This window comes from Elaeis guineensis, chromosome 9 (genome assembly GCF_000442705.2).
Source record: "Elaeis guineensis isolate ETL-2024a chromosome 9, EG11, whole genome shotgun sequence".
Lineage (NCBI taxonomy): Eukaryota > Viridiplantae > Streptophyta > Magnoliopsida > Arecales > Arecaceae > Elaeis > Elaeis guineensis.
This window is the reverse complement of record NC_026001.2, coordinates 68,116,472-68,139,967: the sequence shown is the minus strand read 5'-3', so window position 1 is coordinate 68,139,967 and position 23,496 is coordinate 68,116,472. Positions and strand designations below refer to the sequence as shown.

The window sequence follows — 23,496 nt, the reverse complement described above, 5'->3', positions numbered from 1 at the left end:
TCATAATATAAAAGTACCCTTTTTGAAATTCTCTTATCTCTAACATTCTTTCGTAAATGTAGGACTTTCTACTACTATTTCATTTGTATCTTCCATCCAAAGAATGATTGATTTTCTTTCACAAAATAAATTGTTGGATCGCTTTTTGCATAGCTTTCAAAGTACCACAAATCTCTTACTTATATTCACAGCATATATCACAAAGCTAACATCGTTCTTTGAATATTGTGCAAGATATGATCCAATGGTTTACATCGCAAAAAAAGATCAATCATTCTTTTACGCGAAAGATACAAGTCGGATCCCTATTTCATCTATTCTACCTTGGCTTCCTCCTCTCATCTTGGCTCCCTTCCTCTCCTCCATGGCTTGACTCCTTATACTCTTTTTTGGAAATGATTATATTATCGGATTAATATTTTAATCAATTAGTTTGAGAATTAAAGCTTTAAACCTATTTAAATCTGTTCACAGGTTGGATAAATATTTGGCTTTGTTAAGTCTCACTTGTTGCTTTGAAGTTAATTATTATATAACTAAATTGAAAACGGATGATATATCACCCTTCTCCATTACAATTCATTACAAATAATTTATATTGTGCATTCTTCTTAATTAAAGTTCATTATATTTGATTCGTTGAGAAATGCAAAGGATCCCAGCAACTCTTGTACACGGAAAGGATGGGAGCAAAGAGATAAAAAAGATGGGCCAGATCACAAAGAAAAAGTACAGATGACCACTTCTATCATTGTTCCAATGGTTGTATGGAGTCCGGCGCTCGCTATCCCTATCTACTGATGTAATAATGAAGTACATGAGGACCAACCAAAAAGATATTTTGATACTACATTTTCCGGTGAATATTGTTTTGGATCATCGAATTAAGAATGAAGGAATTATTGAGTTGCAACCAAAATGCCTCATGCATTACACCATTACATTAAATCATTGGAAACTCACTAACATTCTATTCTCAGACTCCTAAAATAATCTGAAATTTGAAAGAGTACCACCATCATCGTTTAAGAGTGAAAATTGAAGCATCATTAGTTATACGTTATCTGAATTCAAATACTTTCCAACTTATCGCCCATGGAAAAATCAGCGCCGCCCATAAAGACTATCATCCAAAAATATCCACTCACCAGTCTTTTATTCGGTCTAAATGGTGACAAATAACAATATCTACAGCAGAATTTGTTAGATTTTGCGACTTTCCAATCCTCTAATAGTTTTGTACATGTCTTAAAGAGCGTTTTAAGTTGTACAACAACCCACCTCAACATGGTTTTCCACCAATAATACCTACAACATCCTTCTCCCTCCAGGACTAAAGGGAAAAATGACTAAAAAGAAAAATGTTATTTAAGGCAATGTTGATATAACAACGTAAAAGTACTAAATTTTCGTAATAGTACTTAGAGGGAGCCCCTCAACGCACAGATAAACCCTGAAATACAGCAGATAGAACAAGAAAGCTAACCTTCAGCATCTGAAGGAGATAAAAAGGATCCTCCCAATTAAAAAATTCATACCATATGTGAGTTATCTGTTTACAAAAAAATAATCATTTATTTATCTAATATGGGAGGACACTGTATCTTTTAGTGATCCATTAGCAATCAAAACTGGGAATTTATTGGCTGGAAAAATTTTGTTGTGCTTTGACTGAGCTCATTGTCAATGTTCTGAATAAATCATCAGTAAATGCACTCTGCTTCACACGTTGATTTCCATATTGTCAATCAGCCTAACGTTTCCAAAACAAGCAGCAACACATACCACAACCGAGCTGTTGACCTCTTTTACCGGAATCAGAGTTTCCTGTTCCACAACCTGCAATTATGAGAAAAAGGTTATTCTTTTTTGAGAAATTTTCCTATCATTGGCATCATTTAGTATTTCAGTACACACATGAACAAGAAAAGTCTGAATATGTCTATTTACAGTTGGCCTTCAGGAAAAAATTTAGAACTAACAATATGTAAATTGATTATAGATAGTTAAGCAATGAAAATTTGCTTCGACAAAGAGAACTTTGCAAGAAAATACTCAAAAAAAAAAAAAAAGTAAAACAATAATTTAAACACTAAAATGCATAATATTGTCCCTGCTGCAACTCTTCTGAAAATATGGTATGCATGGAGTTAGTTGTGTACTATTTCATGCAATCATGCATCCATTCATTTTGCTGGAGAGCAATACACTGTATGATATATGCCCATAATAAGTTGGCACAGGCTGTTTACCAACAGATCTTATAAAATTGGAGCATTGTGGCAATATTGCCATTTTATCCGTTTCTAATTCTCTACAAAATCCATGTGAAGGATGGCTTCATTTGATGGAGATAAAGGAAGAACATGACCCTATCAAGATTTGTCTTTATCTTCCTTTTCTCAAGGGTAAAATGAAATTTGTATGTAGAATTCTTATATACATATATATAAACAGCCACAAAAAAGGAATGTCATCTCGCATTTCTTTTTGATGAAAAAAAGGAATGTCATCTCACATATATTTTAGTGTTGTTTTTTCTTTAGTGTTTGAAAACAAAGAACAAATGCAAATTACCAAATGGACCCTTGGTTTCTCAGTAATCCATTACTACCATGGTTTAAAATAATAGCCAGTTATTTGGGATTTGATCCCTCTCTTTCGTTATGCAAACACACACACAATATTATAAAATCAGATAGAAATGTGCTGAAAAGATTCTATGTCAAAATTGTAGAGCAATATGTTTAATAGTTTTTATTAATGAAATCAACTAGAAATGATAGTTTTGAAATGGTATAAAGGAATCATGAATAACTAGGATCCGCAGATAGTTTTAGCACTTTTTCTAAAATTTTCTCTAATTGAAAGGTACAACCAAATAACTAACAACCTCGTCTATGAATAAAATTCAAGCATCCGCAAGCCTTTTTAAATAAGTGAATATCTATTTTATTTTTTACAATCATAACTTTGTTTTGGTCACTTTTCTTAACATGTGTTGCATGTACCTGGGTGCTAGTGTTCATACATATTTTATGCATACACACATATGTAGGTATGTATGTACACATGTATATTTAGAACATTGTTTAAAATTTAACTAGTGATTTTTATTTGCTAGTTATCATGTTATAACAGCTAGTGTACAATGGGAATACAAACTGTTGTTTAAGCCTTTTTATTATTAGTCGGATCCAAATAATTTCTTAAAACTCAATTTTTATAACACTTCAAATATATATATTTTATTATTTGAAAACCATAATGTCATTCTATAAACATTAACAGAAGCAAATGTCTCCCATAATGGTCCATCATTAATTCCTATTCAAATGGCAACAATTGTTATGATAACCATTTTCTGAGCAATGCTACAGGTCTCAACTGAGCAGTATCCAGAAAATGCCCTTCACAGTTGACATGCCAGGTATCAGGAGGGGATTGGTGCTATTCATTGTTTTGGCACAAATTACGGGAGCACCAACTCTTTAACAACGTGTCCCTGAAGGTCTTTTAGGAAGGAGGGTTGGGCCCCAAAGCAATTGCTTTTCCAACAAGAGCCAATCCAGTAGTTTTTGCCAAGTATATAAGATCTGTTATATCAGTCATAACTATACAAAAAACTATTCCATTCTCCTCTGGATACCAATAGAATTTGTATGGAGATTCTAAAAAGGCAAAAGGAGTCATGTTAGGTATGAAGCAAGAGATTGCGGCTCTACTTGGGACAATGCAACAGGTTGATGTTTGGTGGCGGTAATCACAACAGCTTGGCACCAATAATAGTCGCACCAACAAATCTTTTGCATCCCATAGATGATGAGCTCGTGGATCCAACCAAATGATTCTACAACAACCTTATATGGCAAGACAACGATTTTGTGATGATGATGATAATGGTGATGGGATAGTGAAAGTGGTGGTACCTTTAGCAATTCTTAGAAAAATCCAATATATATAAAGGGAGGGCGCCTTACTAAATAGGGGCACTTAGCTTTCCCATAGAGGTGAGTGGAGAATGCCGGATCTTCAAATTATGCAGCCAAAAGCAGTTAAACTTTGGAGCAAATCGAAGTCCAGACTTCAAGCCAACTAACTTCCGCATATAAAAATCCAAAGAATTTTTAGACCAAAATTGTATCTCCCATAAGTTAGAATGGTTAAATGCCTGGCTAATAAAATTCATTGCTAAGACATGAATCAAGCACAAAAAGCGAAACTTCTGTACATAACATTCTAAAACTAGCACTTCTTCAAAGAAAATGTTCCAAAACCAGCAAACAGCGAGCTTACAGAAGGAACAAATAGGGTCACCAAACAGAAGAAAATAAAGTCTAAACTACAGGAAAACTATAAATGAAGGATAGAACGTATGGAAGTGTGTAGTGTGACAGAAATTCAGGAAAGCAGATATGAACTAGTCTGTAAAACCAGTGTAAGAGATGATGATAGAGCCAAGCAATATGTCAAGAAACTAACCAATCAAAAAAACTTTATCACTAGGACACAGGCATAAGAATACATACTTCATGGTGAAAGGACAAGACTTAGGGCATCCTTGACCTTCAGATCTGACCAAAGTTGGAACAGAAAAGTAGCAAAAAGCACAATAACAGAGCCAACAACTTCCCACCTTAAATAAGCCCTCTGGTTATGCAATTGTTTAGAAGTTTCAACTAGTGTAGGATGAAAGTGAGATTGGAAAATAAGAAGAAAAGAGAATGCGCACTGACAATAAACATGGAAAAGCAAGGCCTCTGTTTATATGGACACAAGGAGCAGAATGCCCTGTACATAGGAAAAGATGGGAATGAATTCAGCATGTAGATCCAAGTATGAGATGGATTGGTGGGATTGGCCATCCAATTCAATCAGTGTTTCTCCAACAAAAATAGCTGTCGCACAACATTTCCCTCTTATCCATGCTATATATTCCCTAAATTCTGTAATTCTATGGTCCTTTATCCAATTACGTCGCCAACTACTTGCATCATCTTATGATAGGCAAGCGGCAAGTATGGAGACCTCTCATACCGAAGGTAAGCATAAGTCATAACAAACTCAAATCAAGTCTAGCTCACACCAAAAGATGTTTTGAAAAGCTAATAATAAGCATAGCAGAATAAAATAAAATAAGGAATATAGTGCTGTCTAATAGGCATATAAGAGTCATTGTTAGATGCCCTCTTGATGTTGTTTTAGCCACCTATCCACATGTATTCTATAAGCAATCTCTTTAATGCATCAGGTATCTTGTGTCCGGGTCTTGTGGAAATCAATTCTAGTTTTCTATGGCTAGCATAGCATCACTAAAATGAAAAAAAAAATTATATTTAAGTTGTTCTTGAAAAGAGCCAAGGAGTGGGGTATTTTATAGGGCTAAAGATCCTATCCCATCTTAAAAGAAACCACTATCATATCTTTTTCCTCCGCTTTTGAAGGAAACTCAAAACTATATCCTGACACAATCTTTATCATCACCAGATCATTGCAAAAGCAGTAAATAAAATTACAGGATTAAGACAAATATTTGATCTTGGCCAGCACATCATACCTAAGCATCTTGCCTTTAATATCCCAATCGCCTACTCAAAAGAGGCAAAAGATCACGAACCAAGTGACATTTGATTCGAGCAAAAACAATAAATTTCTTGATCTTCTCTAATACATAAGTTTTTTTATATCTGTAGGCCTTCTAGGGCTTCTTGAGTCAAGCTGATTTCTTGGGCTTTACTTATGGATCTATAGCGTAGACCTGAGCTAACTCCACTTTTGCAACACAATCATTTAACTTAAAGAGATGCAAGGTTCTTATAGAAGTCAGGTTAGTCCGAAGAAGGATAGATAAAGCATTAAAAGTTTGACTACCATTTAGACTATTCTTAAGAACCAATCTATGCATTTGAACATGAATATGCAGCTCCATGGCTACATTTATTAGGCCCTGCACCACTTTCTTATGTGGATGTATACAGTAGGCATGGAGGTGACCCACATATGCAGCCTAAGCAGATACCTAATGGGCAGCGCAGCTTTTATGCAAGTTAGGTTCCATGCTAGTTTGGCCAAGGCATCAAGCCCCTCGTGTTTTAACAATTGGATTGACCATCAACTCTATAACCAAACTAACTGATTGCATTGAATTGGTCATGGTCAATCTGGACTCTTGTTGATTGGGATCTCATATCTCGGCGATGACTGATCTTGATCACAAATCCACTTTCAGACAAGTGTCTATAAAGCAAAGCGAAGAAAAATGGGCACACTAATTTGAAGATGAATGGACTGATGTACATCTACATATGGTTGTGAGAGGTGATATTATAAATTCTTTTGGTGCCATACTTGATAAATATCAAGTATCTTGTCTTTGATATGATATATTAATAAATCTTAATCATCGTTTCCAAATCTAAGAGTCATTTCTTGTAATTGGCTACTTAAAGAATTTTTTTCTTGTGGATCCATGGCTGGATGTTCATTGGGTCAATGCCTTCATAACTTTTGTTAAGATCTTCCAAGTGTAGGGGCCTTCAATCATCAAATACCCACCAAACTAATCCTCATTCAACATTTAATTACTGGATCAACCATCAAGTTTATATCATTCACATTAAGATCTGCAACTCTGTCAACAACTGGAACTCAGTCTGCACTATCCTATAAATCAATGAAGTTGCTCTGCGCAACTTTAGAGTATCATTTCTCATGTGATTGATGCGATCCAAGTATATAAAGTCCACTTAATAGTTCACTGCAATAGTTATGATTTAACATGTTGCACTCTGCTACCTCTCTCTCTATTTTTCTCCCCCCAATTCAAAGAGAGAGTGAGACAAAGGGGAGATCCACCAAAGACAAATTACCAAGGTGCAAATTCTAGGGGATGCACCATAGAAGATTTGAACAAAAACTCTCCCAAGGAGAGAAGTGTGAGCACTAAGGCACTATTTAGTTCATGTTTTAATCCCTCATGTTACATTTGTTTAATATTAAAATGAAAGAATGACTATCTTCAAGAAACTTTCACAATCTCTTCTAGTAACTCCCAACAAGATGTTTGACATTATCTACACAAATAAACAGCATGCTTTTTCTTATGTCGCCTTCACCCTGTTCTGCAATATTGGTAAAACATGTTTTCCTTGCGGATCTGAACATCAGAATTCATTCCTTTAGTACCTATTATTGATTTCCTTTCTTGAGATCAGGAGGGGCTACTTCCCCTCTTTTCTACCCCACACCTGCCCCACTCTCAGGGGGCTGACTCCAATCAAAATGGAACCCCAACCCCTTGCTCAAGTGGCAAACAGTGCTTCCATCTGAGCAAGCCCTGGATATTGTGGTCATTACCGATTTTTAGCAAAAAGAAACAAAGTTCAGAATAAATAATCTAGAAAATGGCATGCAAAAGATAACTGTCTAATTTATCCATTTGACCTGAGATTGTACTCCTATATTCAATTAGCTCATGTAAGCTTCTTTTGCAAATTTGTAAGACTAATATAAACATTTCATGCCACCATGAACCATAACTTCAACTTTATAGATCTATAAACATTAAAATATTAATTTTCTATGGATATCTATTTAGTAACAAGGAGACTTTTTTTTCTTTTAAATATCAAACATGATTATAGTTATTGAGAGGCTGTTGTAGTATCACTCAAATATCTATCAAATGGTACATTTCATCATTGTTCCCTAACTTTTGATTACAATAGTGCAGGAATGGTATCAAAATCCATCCTTAAAACTACATGAGATGGATGTGCACATAATGAATTATAATCCTTCATGGAAGAACACCACGAAACATGATGAAAAAATATAAAAAGTATAAAATAACATGAAACATAACTGAAAGGAAACATATGAATTTAGAAAGGTGAAAATTTATCATATTAAAATGAAAAAAAAATCAAGAAAATAAGCATTACCATCAAGATCATCAAACTACTAAGTTACCATGATCTAAACATGTTCCATATAATACAACATGATTAGCAGACTCAGCTAAAGACAGCATTGCAAGTTTTTGATATGAAGATCATAGTGGCTGTTACAAGGTTTTCAGTCTAGGTACTAAACCTGATACCAGTAACTTACAGGTATATGTTAGGGGTACAACACACACCCCCTATTAAAATACGGTACACTGCTAGAGACAAGACAGCAGCTGTACATCTGTATCATGTAGAGTGCAGTATCATATTGAGCCCCCACTGCCATACTGAAAGCTTATTGAGTCAGTATGGCATATACTACTAGGCGGTATGGCATATACTACTAGGCGGTATGGATCCTCACAAAAAAACATGGTTTGTCATAAATCTCAATGCACAGAAAGTATTGCAGGTATAAAAGTGTCAGGTTAACCACAACATCATACATAAGTACCTATTCGGAACAGCATACCTGCTGGTGGCATTGTTATCAAAAAAAGTGATCATATGGGGACTAAAAGGCTAAGGGGTGTTTTTGCTTGGACAATATAGATAACCTTGCGAAGCTAAGATCAAGAGAGGGTAAGAATCCCTAGAGAAAAGCATGATGATCTGCCCATAGACAATTAAATACTTAATACAAGCTTGTTTATATTCCAAAACTCCAAACTCCAAAGGACCCACATACCAAATTGCTGATCAAGAATAATTGCTTTCTAATCTTGAATAAAAAGCAAGAATAGCAGTCAAGTACTAAATAAATTTAATTAATCATGACTCATCTGAATATATCTTTTCTGGCAAATTTATTCATGTCTCAAGAAAATATTGCTAGGATGAAGCACTACAAATTATTTGATGGGCAACGTATGATACCTTACGACATTAGGAATATTTTCCTATGGATAAAGATCAACCACCTCTGTCAGTTAAAATCTAGAAATATAGACATAAGAAGCAAAGGAGGGGTACTGAAAAGTGTAAAGACTGGAATAAAAAATAGCACATGAATAAAGCAACTATTTTGCTAATGAAATTTCTGACTAAAGGTCCATGGTAGTTATATGGTAATAATTATGCTGCAACATAGTAGCAGATAGTATATTAAGGAACAACTAATTAGACAACCCTGTAAGCTGGGTTGTCTTAACTTCTATGCTTTGATTTTCAAATATACATCTTGCAAAATTAAGGATGCATCTTTCAAGTATGAATAAAGCAACTATTTTGCTAATGAAATTTCTGACTAAAGGTCCATGGTAGTTATATTGTAATAATTATGCTGCAACATGGTAGCAGATAGTATATCAAGGAACAACTAATTAGACAACCCTGTAAGCTGGGTTGTCTCAACTTCTATGCTTTGATTTTCAAATATGCATCTTGCGAAATTAAGGATTCCAATTGCACTTGATCAAGGTGTGACTGGACTGGGTATTTGGAGGAAATTAATAAAACTTTTGTGCATTAGTGCATTTTGGACTGATATTTACATTATTGGGCATGATACAATCAGTTGTTGATGATGACTAAAATGGTAGAGATAAATAAAGAACATGGGTGTGGTTAAAATGTTTATAGAAGCACACCAGCCAAAATAGGGGCTCCTTGGGTCACAAAGATATTAGCAAAAAATTGTCTCCCACAAAATGATTGCCATCCATGCTTCCATCCAAGTGCATTATACACGTCCAATACTAGTTCACAGTCATGATATTCGACCATATCTATTTTTTGCAGGGCGATTGTGTTTCAGTTTTAATCCTCACCTTTAAGGCTGTCTAGAGATTAATCCTAGGGCATATTGTTGACAAAGAATCTTACATACTTAAACTGGCTTGTGCCAGCCATGAATCAACAAAATAGAGTAAAAATATACATCCTGACAAGCTCCATGGTAAATGTTGACATGTATATGGCACCTTTCTGTGACATGATTTTTGATGCAACATGCATTATTTAAGGCATACAACATGCATATGGCATATGATTAACTTTTCTTTACTATATGTAGTTTCTCTTGCAACAATGAGTTGCGGAGCTTAATAAGCAAGGCTTGTCCAGATATGCAAGCACTTAAAATGACAGGAAAGGTAGGGGGGATCTAATCATCTTACCTCAACATAATCAATTCTACCACCTGCTTTAGTTATCGTCTGAACTACTAGATTTTTCAGGTCTTGGCAACTGTGTTTCCCCTTTTGCAAAGAAAGTTTAGCTTGTAATAATGACCTGTTGATGGACAATGCCTACACAAACAAGAAAATTTATTACGAATATATATGAGAGTAATTACCATATCACAACAGTGTAAGAAAAGATATATTCTGATAACCGCAAGATTAAAAAAAAATCAAAATGTAATTGCATGAACATGTATACAACATTCGCTGAAGCATCCCAAATTGAATGATGTAAGATGCTCCGAGCCATACCGACCACAAACCAAGATGGTTCAGCTGGCCCAATCGGAACAGCAAACAAGGGAGAGAGAGAAAGAGAGGAAGAAGAGAAAGGGGGGACGATGCTGCAGAGGGTCGGCAGTGGCCTGTCAAGACCGTCGGAGGGCTGCGGAGGCTCCATGGTTTCGTGTTATCCGATAAAACGTTTAATCAAGAGAGATAGAGAGAGAAAAAATGAGAGCAAGGGTACTAGAGGAAAGCGCAGCCAGTGGAGTGGCCGTTGAAGGGCGCCGGATGGCCGCCATGGCCATCGAGCGGCAGAAAAGGCACAGGCTGAGCTGCAACCATGGAACATCCCTGTTCAGTTCATCGCTTTTTTTTTTAAATGAAAATGAATAGTGAAGCGGGCTGTTTTAAATTTTTTTTAAAAAAATCGAATAAACAGTAAAACTGACAAGGAATATGCCGGCTTCACTATAATCAGAATTTTTTAAAAGAACCCCATAAAATAGGGATGATCGCTCTAGTTTCATGCCCACGGAGCCATGGGCCACGACTCCATCCAACGACCACAGCAACTAGTCGAGATCCTTCAACGTCTCTCCGCCTGCTTCCCCTCCCTCCTTTTCTTTTTCTCCCTCTCTCTATCTCTCTCGATTGCGATTTGACGGAAAAAGCGAAGGCCTTGGCAGCCTTTCGAGCGCATCACGGTCCATCTGTGAGTGGTGAGACTGTCAAGTAAGCTGTGTTGCCCTGAATTATGCTGGAATAATTGTCGATTGTCCCACGGAGCAGCATGTGGATCCTGCTCCTCAGGCTATTGTTGCTGCCTCTCTGTCGTCTGCTAAAGACTTTTGGATGGTGGCCTCCAGAGTTTGGACTTGTTATACCAGAGTAGCAAATTATTACTGGTCTGCCACTATGATTGGGCGAGCAAGACTAGGCTCGGCTTGTGGGACTGGTCGTTCATCCCATCATGATGAATATCGACCAAAGCTAGCCGAAGCATTTTGTGCTCATGTCCTTGCCATTTCCTCCTTCAAAGTTGATTCCCTCCCTACCTAGCACGGCAATCTGTTGCCACTAAACCCTGATGGATGGTGCATCTGGAGGTTGATCAAGCACCTTGGGTGGTGTAGGCTGCTCGTGATAGCCAATGGACCTACAAAAAAAATGTCCACTCATCGAAATGTCTGGGGGGATCCTTCGATGATTAAGTCAATCAGAGTTTAGGAAACAGTTGGGAGGAGAACAGGAGCAGATTTTTCGCTCTAGAGTCAGACTTACCCAAAGTTGGACTTATCTAAAGATCCCCTCATTACCTCTTTATATAGAGCTAGGATCGTAGGCCGTAACGCCGGAATCTGTTAGATCGTTGGGGCATAGCACTTAGGTTGTTAGGCCATATCCTGATAAGCCGTTGTGATATGGAATCTGCTCACTAACTTGCAACCGGGGTTATTAGTCTTGGGCATCAGTAGCAAGTTGTACCTGCATTCAACAAGTTATTAGGAGATTTCGAGAATCGCCCGCATGGCCGAATAGGCTAGCATCTCGAGGTCAGGGTGAAGCTGAGGCTCCGTCTTATGTGTGTCTGCATCTGTGCAGGTCGTGGTGCTTCGCTTCTACGATCAGCTGGATCCTGACCTTAGGGTCAGTAAACGGCAATCCAGGGGGCGAACATAAGCTAATGACATATCCTTGCTTCGCTTCAGGCCCTTGGACCTCTCCTCGAGGTCCGAGGTAGTCCTGTCAGGTCATCGGCGAGTGCTCAGTTGTAATTTATGGAGGGAAGGTCGGGTCAGATAACGGGTGGCCTCCACAATGGATCCAAAGGACTTCAAAGCCTCTTTCTTGTGATGTTATTGCTAACATGTGATTTTCTTCACTAGATAACTATTTCCCAAATTGATTTTTATTGTAGCAAAATAAAAAACTTATAGACACTTGCATGAATCCATTTTTATGAAAACATACAAAGTCGGCAGCTTTGGTCAATCACAGCAAATGGTTGGCATTCTTGTACCAATAAGCGATCGAACTTGTGCTGTCAGTTGCATTGTTGCTGCTGCTACCATGGCAATGCTGTTTGATGATGTGTTGGGTTCATAGCGCTATATTAGATGATTCCTATCGGTAATAAAATTATTGCACTACAAGGTGGCTACTGCACAACTTGTCTATCAATAAAGTGCTTGGCACATTATCAAAAGAACATAACCTGCTATTTAAGACCAAGCAGCTAATTATCTACTTGGTGTCTAAACTATTTTGCTTGTTGCCCATTCTTCTAAATCACGATTCACTTGTTGACAGAGTGGTGGTGGTCTCATGGAGTATGCTATGGCACCAGTGGCTTTTACAGTCAGTAGGCGACCTGAATTATCTCCAGCTAAAGGTGCAGGCCTGTCCATTGCAGCTGTTACTGCCCTCCAGGCACTGAAGGATGTGTGACCAAGTTCGATAGCACTGATGAGCCATCTAATGTCCTGATCACTGCAGCCTCTGGTGGTGTGGGACATTGTGTCTAGCTTGCCAAGCTGGGAAACCTCCATGTAACAGCGACCTGCGGTGCTTGCAACTTAGAGCTTGTAAGAGTTTGGGTGCAGATGAGGTTTGGACTACCAAGACTCCAGCTGGTGTAAGCTAAAAGAGCCTATCAGATAGGAAATATGATTTGATCCACTGCACTACTGGCATTGCCTAGTCCACCTTTCAGCCTAATTTGACTACTTATGGAATCATTGACATAACCCCATCTAGCAAGGCTATGGCTACTTGTGTCTTCAAAAAGGTGACCTTCTCCAAGAAGAAGCTGGTGCCATTGCTATTAGCACCAAAGCTGGAGGACTTGAAGTTCGTGGTAGAATTGGTGAAGGGAAGATCAAGACCATGGTGGATTCAAGGCATCCTTGGAGCAAAGCAGAGGAGGCTTGGGCTAAGAGCATAGATGGTCATGCTATGGGGAAAATCATTGTGGAAATGTGAAAGGTGTTGGAGTATTGGTATCTCTAGACATTTATTGAAGAATATGAAAACAATGTAGTTGCTCCTGTTGTGAGGCCGTCATTTGAAGCTGTCATTCACTTGTGTTGTGTGATGCAAGATTATATTTGAGAGTCTTGGTTCTTGCATATAGTAGTAAACTAGTAATTATGCCTACTATTTCTGAATGATGCCTATAAACTTGCTATATTGTTTCTCTCGAAAAACTTGCTAAATTGAGGCTTTCTGAAAGTAATACTGAAATAACATGTTCATGGTTGCTACTTGCCACTTGCCAGATCTTATTTCCTGGAATCTATGTGCTTTTTGTCCAGCACTTGGGGTATGCAGTTTCACCGGTGCTGGAAATAAGTTACTTCCAGAGTTTGTTTTGATGTATCAGGTAGCTATCCCGCACTTGGACTTTTAGTTAAATCCTCCCAATTATATTAATTTGAACCTGAGCTATAGCATGCTAGAGTGTAGCAACTGTGAGGCATAAGCCTGGAAAAATTGGAGCAAGCAGCTAGGAAAGTGGAACCTCGGAGCTTTATAAAGCTCCGTCCAGAGTTATATTGCAGAATTGGTAAATGTTTCTATGAGCCAGTTGCAAAAAAAGATTACCAACTACCATAAATCAAGTTACATCTACTAGTTACACATGCTACCAAGCAACTACATGAAACTGGAGTTATTGTAACTACTACAACATGTAGTTTCAGAGACTTGAAACTAAACAAGTCTATCAAACAGCAAAATATCATGTAACTGATTCAACTCTTGGTGGACCTTTTTTGTTGTGGTTCCATCTGACAAGCATATATAAATTGGACAAGCATTAGTGGCAAAATTTGGCATGTATGATATAAATAACAGGGCATCATTAAATTGCAATCCATAGATTAGATTAGACTGCCTTCAAAAGTGTCTGTTCAAAGCCATGATAGATCTTTAATACATGGGATAAGCAGATAAAATGATATTAGGGAGAATCAGATAGAATGATGCATTGCAAGGGTTGGCCATGGGAATGTTCAGTTCAGAGACTACAACTGCATGCCTATTTGGACTACCCACATTTTGTCCAAGAGGTGATTTGTGGTATCACAAAGTCCTCGATCGCATGTTGTGTGCGTGTTTCTGTATCTTTTCTTTCTATGCCTCTCACTAGAAATATGTGTTTGTAGCCTTTCATTTAAATCATAATTCCCTCATCAATATCATGATATATAAGCCTTGAAACAATACCCCCTATCCAGGTGGCATGGTTTAACGATGTTACCCTACGCAAGTGATGTCGACTCAGCATGGCATTGCTTCAATTGGTGACACAAGTTGTCAAAATTTGAAAAACAAATTAATAGTTGTGATCCTACATTTTAGAGGACAAGTATCACTCGTTGATGTCATCTCAGTTTAAAATGAGTGCCACACATGATGGGTAGTATCATGATGGTACTCTTTGATGGCATCTAAACTTCACCCCTGCTCATAAATATCATATAGTGCTTCAGTACAACTTTAGTTTTACTTTCATTTATGCTATATCAGTCAACCATGTTTCAGTAATGAGATTAACTAATGGAAAGTAGATGATAGGCCCGAGCATCCCAAAGAGAAATTTCTACATCAGCATTCTCACATGGCTGATTTTTTTTCCTAGACTAGTTAATGTATTCTTAGTAATTTGGATCCATCTGATGACTCTAATTGTTTATGCAAGGGACCACGAGACCCAATCCTCAAAAAACCTTCAATGATACTAATATTACAAATTGATAATTCCACAATATCATGTTAATTTGCAAAAAAAGATTTTCTTAATGCGACAAAAATATTTTTATGGAGAGGGGGACTATTTTACCAATCTGAGACACAAGCATCTAATATATTCATAGCTAAGGATTTTCTACACAGTGTACCTTATCACCAAAAGCAAGAAAAAGGAAAGGGCCTGCGGCTTCCTGGTAAAGCATCTATTTTCTAGGCCAAAAGTTCACTTTCCAACACTTCATGGAATTTCTAACATAAATGAAAGAGTTCGGCTGTTTTTCGATAATCTCTTTTTATCTGGTATTGAAAAGGGAACTTTATTTCTTTGTTGTGATGTAGAAAGAGAAATGGTATCTAATAAACTGTTATGTGCTAAAAATCATTTTTAAGATCTTTCTTGAACTTGTAAAGTGGTAAGTTCCATGGTCATAAGTCATAATATTAGTGAAGATTTGATGGGAACCTCTCCACACAACTAAGTATCACATCCAAAGGATAAACCAAAGCATCGAAGAAGAACTTCTCTATCAATGAACATATTGAAAGGACCAATGGAGGTAGAGGCACACAACTACCATGAAACACACAAAGGTATAAGGGCTGAATTTATAGTCATACTCTAACCACCAGAGGCAGCCTCTGGAAAAATCTGTGACAAGCTATTGTGTATCTTCCTTGCCTTCTCAATGAGCTCCTTGGCCTTGATCAAACTGTGCTTAAAGGATCCTGAAAGTATGTGACTGGCAAGTTCCAAGACACTATTTGCAACTGAGTTAAGTCCATCTATGGAAGTAGTTAAAATGTAACCTAAAATCAGACCTGATCAATCTAGAAGCACCATGGGAAAGATAAAGAACAATAACATGGTGTAATATTGATCACTTGGACAATGAGATTGACATGTAGGTGCTGGAGACCTACCCGAAGTTGAAGTGCATTACCATCAAGCCCTAGACCAATTGAACAAGTCCTCAAAACTTAGTTTTGAGTTTCTACATTGAGGTAACATGGACTAGTCAAAGCTTTGTTTAGATTGACTAGTAAAGATGTTCATTGATACTTGATTCATATAAAAGAATTTAGCTATCACGATTTTGTGTCATAAATATTGCTAATTAATTTATTATCAAAAGCACACTAAAAGCTGTATCAACCATGGGAATGGGGCTAATTTGGAATTCTCATTCCATTCCAATACTCATTCCAGTGAACTAGACATAGTATAAGGGAATTCTTGATTGATTTGTTGCATGGGGGAGGCCTAGGAAGGCAATTTGGTCGAGATAAAATGTTGAAGATGGTGGCAGTAAGATATTTTTCACCTTCATTCAAACAAGATGTCTATAGGCATGTTTTGGTTGATGTACTTGCCAAATCTTAGAGACAAGAAAACGCAGGTGTCTGCACTCCTTGGCCAATTCCTACAGCTCCTTGGACTGAAATTAGCATGGATTTATGTTGAGTTTATCATAGATAGCAAGAGATGTGGACTCGATATTTGTTGTTGTTGACCGCTTCTCTGAAATGGCATATTTTATTCCATATAAAAGACTTTAGATGCAACGCATGTGGCATATCTATTCTTCTGGAGGTAGTTAGACTTAACGAGGTAGGAGACTGTCACATTTGATAAAGACACCGGATTTCTTTCTCATTTCCAGAGGACTGTGGATGTTGTCAATTACTAATAATAATACAGTGGTGCACATCAGCCTCAAAAAGGATCAAATTGAAGTAGTAATCAGTGTTTAAGAAATCTATTGAGATGTCTTGCAAAGGACAACATAAATTAGTTTTGGCACAAGAGTTTGTTTCTAAATGCAAGGTTCGCCATACCAGTCAATATTATATCGTACCAAACCTACCATACTTACCGAGTATATAATACCAACATACGTCGAACCATCTCGAACCAAACGATTCAGGACATTCCAAGCCGTACCGGATAGAAACCGCGACAGTTCGGCCAATCAAATCGAACACCAGACGAGAGAGAGGGAAGGAGAGAAGAGAGAGAGAGAGAAAAGAGGAGCGAAAGAGGGGACGATGCCGTTGGAGGGCCGATGGTGGCCCACCAAGGCCGCTGGAGGGCCACGAAGGCTCTATCGCTTGGTGTTGTCCGATAGGATGTTTAATTGAGAGAGATAGAAAGAAGGGGGAACAAGGATATTGAATGAAGGTGCAACTACAGAGAGGCTGCCATGGCCATCGAACAGTGGAAAAGGCACAGACGGAGCCACGGTCGTGGAATAGAGGCAACCACCCCTATTTGGTTCATTGTGTTTTTTTTAAAATGAAGATAAATAGTGAAGCCGGCAAACCCATTGCTAGCTTCACTATTTCAAAATTTTTTTAAAAAAACTGGAGAAACAGTAAAACTGGCAATAGATGTGCTGGCTTCACTTAATGGGTGTGCTGGCTTCACTTATCCATTGTTGACTTCACTATGGTCAAGATTTTTTAAAAAGAACCCATAAAACTGGGGCGATCGCACCTGTCTCACACCCGCGAAGCTGCGGCCCGCGATTCCACAGTCCGACAGCCATGGCAACCTCGACGTCGGCTTCTCTCTCCTTTTCTTTCCCTTCCCCCTATCTCTATCTCTCTCACTCTCAGTCGCAATTTGACAGAGGAAGTGGAGACCTTGGCAACCCTCCGAGCACGCTCGCAGCCTACTTATGGCCACCTCCGGCATCTCCTCCGACCACCCTCTCCTTCCCCTCTTCTCTCTCTCCCTCCCCCCTTCTCTCTCTCCCTCCCCTCTTTATCTCTTTTTCTCCTCCGGTTTCTTTCTTCACTTCTATATCAATTCGTACCAGTCCGGTCCAGTACAGACCTGTACCAACTCGTACCATCGGCCAACCGACACAAATCTGGTACCAAGTCCGCAGACCTTGTATATATTTTTATTTGGAACTAGACCAGAATGCAGACACGAGAAACAACCTAAGACTCATAAAATATATTTAATAATAGACTCACTTTTCAGAAAAATTTTTATTTAAACATTCCATGAGTCTGTCTACATATAACAGAATGCACCACCCAAAGCAGGCATCATCCAAGCGTCAAAAAGAAGTTACTAAGAGTTAGCAATGTTTTATTCTCATCCATCAGCTCTCTACTTATTTTAGTAAATGTTTTACCATTTTGAGTACCAGACTCTACCCTAATGGATCTAGCTTCATTGCTCACATTTGCTCCATTTAATAAGAGATCTCTAACCATCTTATCTAACCACTATAAGTAGGCTCATTTGCAATATATTGTTTCCAAGCACTATAAATTTATTCAAGTCCTAAAATTTTTCACTTAACCCAAGTTAAATTGTGGGACATTATTTATGAGTGATGCCCTTGTCAATCCTTATCTATTTGTCACCTAAGGCGATACATTGGGCAAACAATACTAAGGATGATGACCTAATCAGCTTCATTCAATTTGGATCCAATCGCACATCACTTACAAGTGGCCTATAACCAACATCCCTTTTTCTCAGGGTTTGAATAAGCATTTTAATGTCATTCAAAAAATGGAGGTATCAAAACAACCTTAACCATCAACATGATTATCACATACATGTATTTTCCCAAGATTAAATCATTTTTGCATCTTATTTAGCACTTGTATCGCCACATTCATATCTTTAAGCCTTTCAAATACTAATATTACAAATAAGGAGTATATATAAACTAGAATGTGAGAAACATCCCTTGATACCAAAATATAAAGCAAACTTTGATAAACATGTTGTGCTCTCTTAGTACTAGCTAAATGTTAAAAAATGAGATAAACATAAAATATGTTTAAAATAAAAAACAAACCTTTTCTCTCTCTTCAGTGAGAGGTGCACATTGCGAGAGCTCATGGCAAGCCCATCAGCTTCCCGAACTATCTCTGAACCAATTACCTTTACTCCAAAATCAAGATCACAAACCTAGCAATGACCATCAATGAACATACACTTATTAGCAACTAGAAAATGGATCAGATGGTGTAGATTATTGGTATAGAGACTCCTAGGAATTATTAAATCCCATAACATTAAAGCCAAGAAATTCAGCCAAAGTTCAACAAAAACAACTTCAATCTTTAATTTTTTTCTTAAGGGTAGGAGAAAAAACAAATATGGTAAAATTGAATATTGAGGATTCCAATTAGGCAAAGGCGAAACCTGGTCCTTTGATTAACTACCATTTTATGTTTAGTCTCTATCATCCGAAAATCTTTTCCTACCCTTATTTTGATGGCCATTCTAACTTTAGTCACTAGCCCTCCACATAGTCATGCATAATTGTTAGAAAATAAATGCACCTAAAGCATAGAACCAAGCATCAGCACAGTCATAACTGTGTATAAAATACTAGCCTACCTATGAGTAGGACTAAATGTAAAGTGTTGTGTGCAAGGGATAGACATAAAATGGCAGTCAAAAATGAATCAAGTGTTTCGCTTCAAATTATTTTATCAATTTGTGAAGAGAATAGTTTGGTTATCAAATAAGGCAAACTTGGAGTTGTGTTTCTTATTTATTTTGCTCTCTCTCTCTCTCTCTTCTCTCTCTCTCTCTCGCTATACACACACACACACACACACACACACACACACACATACATATATATATATACACATAGATATATATATATATACATATATATATATACATATACATATATACACACACACACACACACACACACACACACACATACACACATACATATATATATATATACACACACACATATATAGATATATACATACATACATATATATATATATATATATATATATATATATATGAGTGTGTAGGGGGGCCTCTCTCTTTCTCTTTACTAGTTGTTTAAAACATCAAGAATTGGAGATAATACGTGCTTCCTAAGCCAGCAATCCAGCACTTAGAATCAATCAGAGCAATTTCAAAAAAGCTTTTGATCAACACTAGATCCTAAACCCTCATTTCTCTTGCATCAAAACTTATTTTCCCCTTTTTGCCATTCTGAGAACATAGTATCGCATTTGGTACCAAATCCGAAAGATGAAATCAGTGAACAAGCCTTAGTACTCAACTATTTTCCCTTCATAATGTTCACTCATTAGGTATTTTGAAACTCTAGCAAGTATATAGGCCTTCTATTCTAGTCTTTTTACCATTTTTGCTCGAAACATCGAGACTATTCCCATCACAACCAAACATCTCCTTATTAGCATACATGAAACCCTAGTCCTAACCATTATATCACCTTAGCTCAAGGATTAATCCATTCTGGAATTGGGAACTTCAAAATGCTTATTTTCCAGTCCCATACCCCCCTTCCCCTCATCCCCACCAAAAAAAAAAAAAAAAAGATCTTGACTTGTAAGATCAAATATCCTCTAAGAGTAAATCAGCACATCATAGCTTTGCACAACGTTTAAAGTGGTGATGCACACTATGCGAGACCTTCACAAGCATCATATAATGGTTCAAACCACCATACCAATTGCACCAATCTCTATCATCCCATGTCGGCTTGTGCTGGTCCACTATGGAGCCAAAATAGACCCATATCAGGTTCACATTCTTTTAGTTAACTTTCTCATGGAACCAATACGTCAACCAATGCTGGTTTACATTCTTTTTGTTAACTTTCTCCCATTTTCTCCCTCATACATGGAGAGCTTCATGTCAATTTTAGGCATTTTGTTAGGATTTACTAGTTTCTCAACAATTTTCTCATGTAGAAATCCTTTTAACCAAATCCCTTCTAGTATCTAACCATTTTAGGCATTTTGTTAGAAATCCTTTTACCATTTTTGCTCGAAACATCGATACTATTCCCATCACAACCAAACATCTCCTTATTAGCATACATGAAACCCTAGTCCTAACCATTATATCACCTTAGCTCAAGGATTAATCCATTCTGGAATTGGGAACTTCAAAATGCTTATTTTCCAGTCCCATACCCCCCTTCCCCTCATCCCCACCACAAAAAAAAAAAAAAAAGATCTTGACTTGTAAGATCAGATATCATCTATGGGTAAATCAGCACATCATAGCTTTGCACAATGTTTAAAGTGGTGATGCACACTATGCGAGACCTTCACAAGCATCATATAATGGTTCAAACCACCATACCAAATGCACCAATCTCTATCATCCCATGTCGGCTTGTGCTGGTCCCACTATGGATCCAAAATAGACCAATATCAGGTTGACATTCTTTTTGTTAACTTTCTCATGGAACCAATACATCAACCAATGCTGGTTTACATTCTTTTTGTTAACTTTCTCCCATTTTCTCCCTCATACATGGAGAGCTTCATGTCAATTTTAGGCATTTTGTTAGGATTTACTAGTTTCTCAACCATTTTCTCATGTAGAAATCCTTTTAACCAAATCCCTTCTAGTATCTAATATCGATCCTTCGTGAATTATCCCTCAACACAATGGTTTTAACTTAGACCTTTACCTTACATTTTATGTGTCGTTTGATCGAGCAAAATTAATTCCAAAGCAAAACAAAAGATAAAACGAACACAAAAATATACATACGTAGGTACGTACATACACACACACACACATAGAGATATATATACATAAATATATACGTGCATATATAACAATACATATATACACACACACACACACACACACACACATACATATGCAGACATACAGATACACATACATATGCACATATACAGACATATGTACACACACACACATATGTACATGCACATACACACATGCATATACAGACATGGACATACATATGTATATATGTATATACATATGTATATATGTATATATATATATATAGACATATATATGTGTATATATGTATATACATATGTATATATGTAGACATATATATGTGTGTGTGTGTACACACACACACATATACATATACATATACATATGTATATGTATATATGTGTATGTATGTGTATATGTGTGTGTGTATATCTGTATATGTATGTATATATATATATATATATATATATATATATATATATATATATATATATATATATATATATATCTGTATATGTATATGTATGTATATATATATATATCTGTATATGTATATGTATGTATATATATATATATATCTGTATATGTATATGTATGTATATATATATCTGTATATGTATATGTATGTATATATATATCTGTATCTGTATATGTATGTATATATCTGTATCTGTATATGTATGTATATATGTATATGTATGTATATATATATATACATACACATATACACATACATACACATATATATATGCATCCATATATATCCATATATATATATATATATGCATGCGCCTACACACACACATACTTATACACATATATATATACATACACATATACATATATATATATATATATACATACACATACATACATATACATACATATATACATATACACATACATACATATACATACATATATACATATACATATACATACATATACATACATATATACATATACACATACATACATATATACATATATACATATATATATATATATATATATATATATATATAGATAGATAGATAGATAGATATATGCATATATGTATATATAGATATATGCATATATGTATATGTATGTGTGTATATATATTAAAAGAAAATAAGGACAGTCGAGGAATTGCAATTCGAGCCTTACCATCCGACCGATAATACGCCATTGTTGGTAGTCCTTCTTCCCGAAGACCGCGACATCAGGCTCAACAATGTTGAACAACTTGGCCACAACCGTGGCGACCCCTCTAAAGAAGACAGGCCTGCTCTTCCCACACAATCCCTTCTCCAGCCTCTCGACCCTAATCCATGTCTCATGACCTGCTCTAACCCTACCATCCCCGGCCTCGAGGCAAGAAACCGCCGTGCTCTCATCGCCGCCGCTGGAACCCCCTCCCCCGGGCACCCCATCGCTTCCACAATCGTAGAGATTCGAGGGCAGAAGGCGGCGTCGACTTCCGCGTCGGCGAGCTTCTGAAGGTCGCCGTGGAGGTCGGATGGGTAGGTGGCGAGGTCCTCGGAGGGAGCGAACTGGCCAGGATTGACGTATATGGAGACGACGACGACGTCGGCGTGGGCCTTGGCCTCTCGGATGAGGGAGAGGTGGCCCTGGTGGAGGAAGCCCATGGTTGGGACGAGGGCAAGGGTTTTGCCCTTCCATCTGTGCGACCTCGACCAGGAACGCATGCAGGCTTTGTCTCTAATTACCTCCGGTTGCTTGGCCATCTCCGGACGCTCTGTGTTTGCCTCTCGGTCTCAGGGGCTGGTGCGCGCCGCCGTGTGAACTCGAGGTCAGAGGAGACGAGACAGCAGTCTAAAGCTTCTCTCTTCATGTTTCCTCTCCAAGAACCTAGTTAATAGGT

The 23,496-nt window shown here is 37.3% G+C and overlaps 1 protein-coding gene and 1 pseudogene across 1 annotated transcript; one reads left to right on the top strand and one right to left on the bottom strand.

Moving 5' to 3' along the window:
• Window positions 1–1,560: 1,560 nt before the first annotated feature.
• On the bottom strand, window positions 1,561–23,496 carry LOC105035468 (pantoate--beta-alanine ligase). The gene is given in 6 exon segments (XM_010911033.3): window positions 1,561–1,839; window positions 10,067–10,198; window positions 18,934–18,950; window positions 18,953–19,046; window positions 22,779–23,068; window positions 23,071–23,496. Coding segments are annotated over 6 exon segments (939 nt in total). The 5' UTR covers window positions 23,360–23,496; the 3' UTR covers window positions 1,561–1,722.
• On the top strand, window positions 10,992–14,009 carry LOC140851447 (chloroplast envelope quinone oxidoreductase homolog; annotated as a pseudogene).